The following is an 11,406-nucleotide window of genomic DNA, read 5'->3' on the forward strand; positions in this document are numbered from 1 at the left end:
CCTCAACCTTGCTTTTCAATCTCCTTGAACATTACTCCTCTTGTACTCTGATTCAGCCAAACTGGTCGTCTTTCTGTCCCTGAGTTAAGGCCCACTCTCTCCTCTCTCTCTTTGTGCCCTTACCAATCCCTGTGACTGGAATATGCTCCCTTAATTCAGTTAGAGACACTCCCTGCTTTTAAGACATAGCTCATGGCTTCTTTCAGGTGGGGACTGTTTTTTGCTTTTCTTTGTATCCCCAGTGTTTAGCACAGTGGCACAGAAAAAGCTAACTAAATGTGTATGAATTTCTATGCATAGAAAGGACAATGAGATTATGTTAGGCAAAACCATAGTATTATTATAATTATGTTAATTACAGCTTATTGTCTACTCTAACTTCAAGCAAAAAGCTCTACTTTGAGAAATTCCTAAATAAACGAAACTTTTGTATTAAAAAAAAAAAGACATAGCTCATGTGCCATTTTCTGCATAAAGTCTTTCATGTTCTTCTTGACTATTAGTGTCCAAACCATCTCATATTTATTTTAACACTTTGTGCAAATTTGTATTTACCAATATTACATTTGTGTTGAATGTATTTTTGTACATACTTTTTTCCTCCCCCATTGTAACACAAGTTCATTGTAATTAAGAATTGTTATTGGTACTTATATGTACAGTGCCTGGCACATGATAGATGCTTAATAGATATTTGCTGATTGACTTGATGTTATAGTAGGAAGAATTCAGGTGGTAAAAATAAAATCACTTACACACATTATTATGAAAAAGCTTCAAATGGAGCATCTTTCTCCTTCTACTCATTTTTACACTTTGTTAGTGGAATGGCATCTTCACCCTGTGATCCTTATGTACTTCTCTGTAAGTTCCACGATAATGTTTGACTTCACATTTGCCACCAGAGGGCTACCTTGGACAGAAATATCTGTCATTATGAAGAACTATAGAGGTGTAGTAGCACATTTGAGCAAATCTCATGAAATGCCTGTGTAGTTTAATAATATGATATTTACATTTTACTAAGAAATACTAACCTCAGTCTTGTACTAACTAGAAAAGCTTATGTGAGGTTTACTCTAAAAAGATGAAACTACCAAATAGTTATTTATAAAGATAGTGCTTAAGCCTTCATGTAATTTACTGCCAGAGATTTTATGGGAAATTATCATCTACAAGATAATCATGTTTTAGTGTCTGGATGAAAGTAGTAGAATATAGTCTTTCCTATAAATAAGAACATTCTAATTAAAAAATTCTAAGTGTTCCTCAAGAGTCATAAGGCTAAATTTCTTATTGCATGCACAAAGTGGGTTTTCAGCAGGGTCTAAGTCATCATTTATATATTTAATGTGCACTGCCTGTTATGCTTAATGGTCAGAGAGCACAAGTATTATATTATGTTTTGTATAATAATGTGCATTGCTCATGTCGCTTTTCATTTTTACAAAGATAGAGAAAAGGAGAGAGACTTTTCAATAACAGGTTGCATTTGGGCAGCTGATTTTTTTGAAAATAAATGAACTTATTTGTTCCCCAGCACTCTTAAATTTCTCATTTCACGATTATTTAATCGTCTTTCGTAGTATGTTGACACTCTGTACTTTTGAGAGAGCTTTAAATTCAGCATTCTAAAGCTGGATTATTTTAATAAGGATTATGTTTAAATAATCTTTAAACTATGCTTCATCCTGAAGTTTTTAATGCTTCATATGGTTTTTTCAGGTAATAACACAGTTATTTTCACATTAGGCATTGAACATGTCTTTTACTCAAAAAGCCATGCTTTGTTCTTTGTGTTTAGGAACAAGTAGATTAGAAAAAATTTTTTTTTCAGAGTTATTAAAAAAGCTAACTACAGAGGGTCTCTAAAAATATAACTTTTTAATTCATTCTTAGGTGTGTTGTTTGGACTGGTGATGAACGAGTTTTCTTTTATAACCCCACAACTCGTCTCTCTATGTGGGACAGACCTGATGATCTGATTGGAAGAGCTGATGTTGACAAAATTATTCAGGAACCCCCTCACAAGAAAGGAATGGAAGAAGGAAAGAAACTAAGTGAGTGCAAAGTTAAATGTTTATTTTCTAATATTTAAAAAGTAATTTCTCATATTTTTAGAGAATATGAATTCTTTTAAAATATAAACTTCACTTTTTCAAGGAAAATGGGACATTTAGAATAGCTAAAGAATTGACTTTGATGTGAAGTTGATATATTTGAAAAATACGTATATCTGTGTACACACACATTCCCTCGCAGGGGATTGCTCCCCCAAGCTCCCCCCCTCTTCCCCCCCCCCCACCATGGAATAAAGACCAGGTTTGGTGGTATAGTACTTTACTGTTTTCAACATAATTACCTTAGTTAATATTTCCAGGAATTAGTCCAAGATATATTTGTACTTTGATAAACAGTATTTATCATTAAGACTAGAGCATTAATCTTAGAAGTTTTTTTTTAAGAGTTTTGAGAGTTATTTTATTTTGACTAGGAGTAAAATTGTAAAGTAATCCAAAAATTGTATTTCTGTTAAGCACATAATATTAATTCCTGTTTAGAAAACCGGTCTCTGAAGTTCCCAAGTCCTTTTATTCCAGAATAGAGTAAATGAAATAGAGGATAAAATTTTGGGAAATAAAGCACCTAGATGGAAAAGGAGCTTCATTGAAAGAGTTCATTAAATTTTCTATTATATGCATTATTAGAAAATGAAATTTAAAAAAATCTAATTATGAGTACTTAAAAATATTTGTTAAATTGTTCAGCATTCACTTAAAAATATATATAATCTGGATTTACATTGATCTAGGAATTTATGTATCAGAACTCCATTGTGCTTCGTCAATCCTTGATTCTGATCTAAAGGAGTGACCTTGCTGCTTGGTGGAATTATTATTCAGTGTTTCGAAAACAAAACCAATTATAGGATATGTAGTAGAGAAAGGTTGAACAATTTCATGGATTATTACAGAAATTTTATTGTAATTTCCTGATTCCAAAGTTCTTTCCGTATCTCCTGTTGCACATCTTGCTAATTGCTGAGGATATTTGGAACCCTTTGTTTTCCTCCTTCAGATATGATTGTGTTTATGTGCCTGAAGTTAATGAACCGATAGTATCTTTGTAACCAAAGTGCATTTTAAAAAAAGTGATTTTTGGACACTTGGTTAATCCTTTGCATGATAAGTAACACGTATAGCTCAAATAAAACCACAACACATTTTTAAAAAAGCACCTACTTCAACACCTCCATAATTAGGAAAGGTTTTTATTGTATGGTGAAGTTTGGGTAAAGAAAATTTTAGACTTAATTTTAAATATAATTTGGAAGAAGGGTGAATAGGTAGAAAAGACACAATAATACCATTCTTTATGGAAAGGATTGGCAGTTAATTTTAGCAGTAGTGAGAAGTGTTTATGTTTGTAGATGACATATTTGTTATATTTTTGCCAGGGCACCAGACTCCGACCATGCTGTCTATCCAAAAGTGGCAGTTCTCTATGAGTGCAAGTGAGTGAACCAAATATGAATTGCAGTTTAAGAGGGTAAATTAAAATAAAATGACAATAATAGCATTATTATTATAATAACTTTCATTTATGTAGTCCCCTAAAGTTTGCAGAATGATTTTGTAATAATCCTTTAACGAGTTTCAAACACCTACAACTGGATTGAATTGATCCTGCATTTTTAAGTAACGCAATGCAAATAGGACTTCAAAGGAGACTTTGTGTTGCAAACTTTGTACATTAACATTTAGACTGTTGACTGTTTATATATACCCTTACAAAAAGCTTTATTCTAATTTTATCTTGCAGTTAAAGAAGAGCAAGAATCAATAGAAGAAGCAAATGAAGATGAACCAATTAAAGCTAAAAAGCGGAAGTAAGTTAAATCAGAGATAGTTTACAAGATTTGTTTTTCCCCCCCAAGATTGATTTAATTATGTGAAGGAAATGCAGTTTTCAGTAGATAGGATAGTAAATGAGTTGTTGATAAAAATGAATGATAACTGATCTCTCTCATGATACAATTTTTTTGTTAAGTAGTTGTGTATCACCCTCTGTTTGTAAAATTTAAGCAAGTTTTAGTTATCTAAATGCTTTTTATGAGGCTGGGTAAGATAGAGGAACTGGTTAATTAGAACTTTGGGGATATTAGGAGACTTGACAGATTTAAGTTTCTACCTTGAGAACCATTCCAAATAGCTTGTACCCAGTCACTCCACAAACATTTATTAAATGGAACATTATTTTCCTTTATATGTCAATTCACCAATTATTGGCTTTTGAAGTAAGATTTAAAACTATCTATAGAGTATTGATTGTCAGAGTTGGAAACTCTAAGGGAAGTACCAGAGAGAGCAGTGTTATGTTGATCAGTGCCTTTTGTTCTGGATTGGGTTAGATGTGACCTTGCCCCTTGTATTCTTTTAGGAAGAAGGGGAAAAGAATATTATTGTCCATGAAGCAGTAGTTAATACAGCTAATGGAGAGGTTGAACTAGTCATTAGGGAAAGGGGTAAATTTGGCCTGCATATTTTTTTTTTAGAAAGGAGATGAAAGATGATGGAAAGGATAGCTATGGGTTGCCAGTGTACAGGAAATGAGGCTAAGATAACACAGTTCTAGTTTTATTTAGATTTGTCTAGATTTATAAATGCCATCTAGTGGAGGTTGCCACCACATAGCTTGCCAGGTTTTCATTGTTTATTAGAGGCAGAGCTAAATGCATATATTTCCTGGCTCAGAATATAGATTTTACTTTTATTTGTGGGATAGATAATAAATGTATATGTTCTGGAATTTTCAGTTAGCAAAAGTTACAGAACCCCAGGTTACCTCCACACCCCCACGATACACTATAGTAAGGGATCCAGTAGAGGCACTTTATCCCTAACTATAGAGAAACTAATTTTTAAATAAATCGTTACAAGAAGAATTTTTGTTTAAGCTATTATCCTTATGGTTATTATGTTAACTAGTGCTTAGTTTTAGATCTCCATGGTCTCTAAAATAACCTCAAATGTAAGGACCATGTCTTTTGCTTACTTTGTGTCTTCTTGTTGCTCACTATATAATATATTAATGATAGTTAACTGGCCCAATTTCCACGTTTGTCTATTAACCTTTGGTAATTTTTAATCATTGGGTTGGCCTTCCTTTGACAGCTAACATTTCCCTCTTTTCCCCTACCCAATTTTCTCATTTAAATTGGTAATGTATACCAAAAAAAGGTAATCTAAACTTAATATTTTCTTTAATAAATCGAGCCTACTGTCCCCAAATCATTTAGTACCTTCTAAAAACATAGATGAACTGTTTTGGATTATCTACTTCACTTCTTTTTTTATTTAGTACATTTAATTGAGAACAACTTCCTCAAATTGGCTTTAACTCTAATGTCCATTTTTGTAGGAACAAGGAGTAGTTGAGTTATTGTTAAACAGTTCTAATCTATGCAGTTGTATTATTGGGAAACCATTAATCTGTGGGCCCTAGCCCTTATTCTATATTTCTCATTCATTGCCCAGAAAGAGAGTAATAGAAGTACTAGGTAAGTATCTCTAACTTATTTGTGTGGTCAAGGTTGCTGGTATCTTGTTTAAAATACATACATAAAATATTAAAACTTTGAAAATTTAAAGTCACAAATAGGCTTTGTTAGATATTCAATTTTTAATATTTTAGTCACATATGATGTGAAAAGTTATGGGAATTAGTATCTTTCCTGAAGGAAGTAGGAACATACTTTTTCCTAATGAATTAAAAATCCCTATAGGAACATTTCTGTCTTTTTAATCCAGCCAAGAATGTTTTTTACCTCAAAATTGAAAGAGAAAGAATATTTCACCTTCCTCCTAGCGTAGTGGTAGCATTCTTCTGTTACTCTTATGTGTATCCTTTATAATAAGATAACCATTATTGTAATAACAAAAGAGTTATTCATTTTTTATATTAGGATAGGTTTATTTTATACTAAGAAAGGTTTTGATTCTTAGTAAGTGTAGTCTTAAAATTATGCTGTTTTTGAGAATCATCCCTTTTTAACTCTGAATTAATAATTTATTTGTCAGTTGATGGCTCTATGTTGCATTCTTACAGGAAAGATGATAACAAAGACATTGATTCGGAGAAAGAGGCTGCCATGGAAGCCGAAATTAAAGCTGCCCGAGAAAGGGCCATTGTCCCTCTGGAGGCCCGAATGAAGCAGTTCAAGGATATGCTTCTAGAGAGAGGGGTCAGAAAACAATCTTTGGGGGAGATATTTCTGTTTTGTATAAGTAATATAATATGTCTTGCTAAAAGGTCATATCCAAGGTTAGTGATCCTATTGGGGATGGGGGGAGAAGGGGCAAACATAGCACATAATTTTTTTTCTGAAAGCACCTTTTCATGGCCAAGTCTGTTAAACTTAATGCCTTATTACTGTTCTTTTATTATACTTTTTTTTAACCTTTATTCACTTTAGGTTATTAAAATATCACAAGTTTTATTTAAGAATGATATTAACACCAGAATAGCAGCATCAGTTGAAGGGAGGCACCTTAATTGTAATGACTTCTGGTTAGAGCAGAATCATTGATATTATATGAAATTTCATTAATGGAATTTACTTGAGCGGGAATTTTAACCTTTTGGTTCTATTCAGAGGTTAATTTGACTAAGTAAAATTGTTCAATTTTAAATCATTACCTATTCTGTAAAAGATTGGAGCAAGCTTGGGAAATCAAAATGCAAATCTTCAAGGCTCTTTTCTGATGTACTGATTTTTAAAATGTCACCCAGTAGTGGTTATTTTAATTAGGTGTGTGTTACAGCTATATAATTATATAGAAATGTTCAGAGCCAATTAGTGGGAAATTTGCCATTGCTCACCTCCCACTGCTTGTCATTTATTAGTGATGGAAACTTCAGAATGGTTTTTGTCATATTTCTTTTTAAACAGATGTCCTGTAGATTTCAAGAAAAAATTATACTACCTTTATGTTTTTGAGAAAATTTAGTGATTAGGCAATACCTCTTTTTTATTTTAAAGGTTTCTGCCTTTTCAACATGGGAGAAAGAGCTGCACAAGATAGTTTTTGATCCACGTTACTTACTTCTTAATCCTAAAGAGAGGAAACAGGTAAAAATGGAAGTTATGATTCATTTAAATGTTATTTCCCTCAGAGGAGGCACAATTTTAAAATAATGGGATTTAAAGTAATCCCCGTATCCCTCTTCTCTGATTTTCCCAGAGAAAAGTTCTGATAATTTTTGCCCTTCTCTCTCCACAAGAAAAATTATACATCTATGTAGGTATTTTTAAAAAGTATGAAAGTGGCCCGTGGGAATTTCTCCTGGAAAGTATTGGGATATTTTCTTTTTAAGATTCCTTTTGACAGCCAGGCTGTATTTATAAGTACTATTCCAAATGCACCTTTAGGTCAAATCATTCTCTTCATTTAAGTTGTAGATGGATTTTGATGGTTGACATTTTGTTAACTTCCATAGTATGGACTAGAAGTATGTGGTAGAAGCAATTTGCCACTTGTGATGTATTGATTACAGATGTTTTGATGACATTTTGTTATGTCTTCTAAAGCATTTGAACATGCTTTCCTACCCCTTTATAATAACATCTGACTTGAATTGATCTTCCCAATACTTCTCTTTTTAGCATTAAAAATCTCTACCAGTTTAGCTACATGAAGCATCAGTGTTGTAGGCCTTGCCACCATTAATTGTATTATCAAAAAATTATGGTTGGAATTGTACTTTGAACTATTGTGCCACCATGTATGCAAACCCAGCTTTTTTCTTTTCATGGAAGCCAGATTTTTGATATCTCAGACATAGACTTAAATGCTTTTAACAGAGTAAAATGTTGGAGATATAAGATAGAACTTTGGAATTGTAGTGTCGAAATTATGTTCCAGGCAGAATTTTTTATTTTAAGCATTAGTTATATGACTTTATTGCTAGAGCTTCCTAGGATATTTTTCCACTTTTAACAAAAGCTTTGTGCCTGTAGTTGTTAAATGTATTATATACATTTCAATTATTCAGTGATGTACATAAAACAAAATGTTACCCCCTTGGATTTTTTTTTACAAGTATGATTTTTTTTACACGTCCTACTCATGGAAATGTAAGTATTAAAACAGTATTAGTCATGTAATAGTTTCTGATTGGAAGGACTTAATGTGTTTGCTTTTAAGAGTAGAAATATTCTTTTTTTTTTTTTAAGAATAGAAATATTCTATCCTCCTCCCTCTCCTGTGCTCTGTCTATTCAGGAGTAAAGTTAGAAGTTAGTGATACTATAACCTTAAAGTGTGATTGTATTTGAAAAGGAAAGATATTTCAAATGATATTTCAATCACACCGTTGTCTGAAACTCCTCATCTCCAATTCAAGACAGTATAGGTTTTAAACTTTCTAAACTACATAATAGTCTCCCTGAGTTACATAGATTTCACAAACTTGTAAGAGGTAGAATTGTCTTAATATTCCTCTTCTTTGCTAGCATTTACTCAGTGCTTTAAATTTTGCCAAGCACTTTACAAATATTATCCCATTTTAGTCTTCCCAATGATCCCCTGAGGTAGGTGCTGCTATTATGCTCATTTTATAATTGGGGAAGCTGAGGCAGGCAGAGGTTAAGTGATTTGCCCAAGATTTCACATCTAACAAGTAAGTATCTCAATCTGGACCTGAACTCAAGTGTTTCTGACTCTAGGTCTAGCACCTGCAAAGGGGGGAGGTGGAGGGGAGCCATTTCACCACTAGCTGCCTCTTGTTTTAGAGATTACTTAGTCTAAGTCATCCCTCATTTTACAAATGAGGAAACTAAAACACAAGAGAGGTGATTTGCCCAAGTTCTCCCAGGAGCAAAGCTTAGATCAGTACCCAGCTTTGCTGCTGTCTAGAATAGTTCTTTCTACCAGTTCACTCTGGCTTCTATTTTGCTCTCTGGGGCATTAATTATGTTTATATAGGCAAGTAGCCAAATATTATGTTACCAGAATTCCTGTAATTTCATCAAGGACTTACTTAGAGTCTTCGAGTTTACTTGATTCTCAGAAAAAGATTGAGTGACTGGTGGTCATACAACACAGTGAGTAAATATGTCAGTGGTGAGAGTTGAAGCTAGTTTTTCCTGTCTCCAAGTCTAGAATGCTTTACTTTGTCACATTAAAATTAACTTGTTATAGAAAATAATGTTAATATTTTCTTAGATGTAGAAACTGGTAAATTGATGAAATATAGTTAATTTATATAATGAATCCCAAAGTACTATTTTGGGCAGTTTTTACTTTATTTTGTATTAATTTGTTTAAAAAAGAAAGAAAAACCACATATCCAAAAGACTTACGTTATTCCTTTATTACATATCCTTGTACATGACTGAAAACATAGTAAAAGACTGGGAGAGGTTGTATGTTCTTAGTTCTCAGTCCAGTTTCATGTTTATGAAAGTGCATTTTTTAGCCTACTCACTGCCTTTCATTTTATTTATATTTTAAATATTCTGAGGTTGCCATCTGAAGTACATTTGTTCAGTTTTGTCATTTATTCATTCAGCAAGCATTTACAGTGAGCCAAAGGATATGCTATGTGCTGGGTATACAAAGGTGAAAATGAAATGGCCCCTGTCCTCAAGGATCTTACAGTCTATTGGGGGTAAGGGCAAGAGCATGTGCATTGAAAATTAAATGCAAAATAATTTCTGGGAGTGGTGGCACTAGCACCTGGAGGCATCAGAATAGGTTTCTTGTAGGAGGGAGTAAATAATGTATCAGCAAGCTTGATGGTTTCCTTCTCAACATTTATGTCTTATTTATCAAATTGGTTAATGTTCTTAAAGGTTTTTGATCAATATGTGAAGACTCGAGCAGAAGAAGAACGAAAGGAAAAGAAAAACAAAATTATGCAAGCAAAGGAAGATTTCAAGAAAATGATGGAAGAAGCAAAGTTTAATCCGAGGTATGTGGGTCATTTCCATTTAGAAAAGAACAGAGTTTTATAATTCTCTTTTTTCCTTTTCTGTATCATTTTGAAAGAATTAGTATGAATTATGAAATTTTAACATTTTGAATTGTTAGGAGATATATAAACATCTCCTGTATGCACAGTGGAATTTCAGTTGCTGACTATGTGGATATATGTAAATGATCATTGCTGAGAAAAATGCTTTATTCAGTTTTTAGAACTTCTTCAAAGGAATAAATTCTAATCCATATGAAATAATTATCCTACATAAAGCTTATTCTTATTTGTTAAAGTATTTACAATTATTGGGTTGCAGGACAATGTTTATTATTGAAAACATTCAGGGAAGACCTTTTAATTTCAGATTCATGTCATGGATTTGATGTACATGTTTCAGTTATGTGTGAACAGAATATTGATTATACATTTTTTGCTGAAGAAAATTAGATGATCTATGTTTATGTTACTTAAAACATAGTCACGAATCTGAGGGCTAGTATCAGAATTAGAAGTATCTCTAAATAACTTGTAGATTTATTGGAAGATGAAGTATTTGTAACTTAACAAAAATTAAATACCTCAACTAATTGGTTACTGCCAGACTTCTTTCCTTAAATATGAAATGCTGAGAGATGAAAATGGAGACTAAATAAAATCTTAACAGCTTTAGAATAAATATCCTTAGAGGGGAAGAGAGGAAGATAAGAATGGATAACAAGAAAATGTTGCCTTTTGCTGCCTTTACAGTGTTTGGTAATGGGAGAAGTGATACTTTGGGAATGACGTAAATAGCTCCAGCACATTGGTGTATTTCTGAAATTTGTAATAATTTGTTTCCACAAACAGAAAAATCAGTGCCTCTCCTTTCCCACATAACATTGATAGAACTTCCGTATCAGCTGAAGAAAAGAGATCTGCATGTTAGAGCATGACTGTTTATTCTTTATCCTACTTCTCATGTAAAAGCTAATCTTAGTCTATGTGGGGTAGTACTTGTGGGTAGAAATGTTGAACTAATGATGTTTTAGTCCCTTTAAGCTCCATTCCTCAAAGGATCTATTGGGCCTGCTAACAGAATAAGCCAAGAAAATCTCAGTAGCCTTGTTCTCTAGGAAATCCTTAGAAGGGGATGGCCCATACTTTGTAATGTAGAGCATTGTGTCATTTTAACTAAGGGTTTCAAAGATCATAATTGATGATCCTTGTTGGATAACTCAGGTTACAGTCAATGGTGATTTCCGTGTTTGTTTTAAAATGGTCCTTTTTCTGAGTTGTTTAAGAACATCTTCTTGGGAATATAGTGCTGTTACCCTACCCTTTTTTCAGTTAGGATAGTCTTACAGAAAGTTGTATAACATTGAAATCTTAAACTTTTAAAGAATTAATTTTCTTAAATTATAGTAGTTTGTTCCTTTTCTAATCTTTC

At 32.7% G+C, this 11,406-nt stretch overlaps 1 protein-coding gene across 5 annotated transcripts in view; it reads left to right on the forward strand.

Annotated features, from left to right (window-relative positions):
- TCERG1 (transcription elongation regulator 1) overlaps positions 1-11,406 on the forward strand; it is a 61,664-nt gene that overhangs the window by 37,110 nt on the left and 13,148 nt on the right. For all 5 annotated transcript variants that reach the window (XR_005009898.1, XM_036750504.1, XM_036750506.1 and 2 more), the window contains 6 exons: positions 1,900-2,060; positions 3,458-3,514; positions 3,823-3,889; positions 6,109-6,244; positions 7,043-7,132; positions 9,856-9,974. Coding sequence is in view for 4 of the 5 variants with exons in the window: in XM_036750504.1 (XP_036606399.1) it covers positions 1,900-2,060; positions 3,458-3,514; positions 3,823-3,889; positions 6,109-6,244; positions 7,043-7,132; positions 9,856-9,974 (630 nt within the window). In the remaining variant the exon portion in view is untranslated. The remainder of the gene's footprint in view (positions 1-1,899; positions 2,061-3,457; positions 3,515-3,822; positions 3,890-6,108; positions 6,245-7,042; positions 7,133-9,855; positions 9,975-11,406) is intronic.

The sequence above is a fragment of the Trichosurus vulpecula genome, chromosome 3, assembly GCF_011100635.1.
Source record: "Trichosurus vulpecula isolate mTriVul1 chromosome 3, mTriVul1.pri, whole genome shotgun sequence".
In the NCBI taxonomy this organism is placed as follows: Eukaryota; Metazoa; Chordata; class Mammalia; order Diprotodontia; family Phalangeridae; genus Trichosurus; species Trichosurus vulpecula.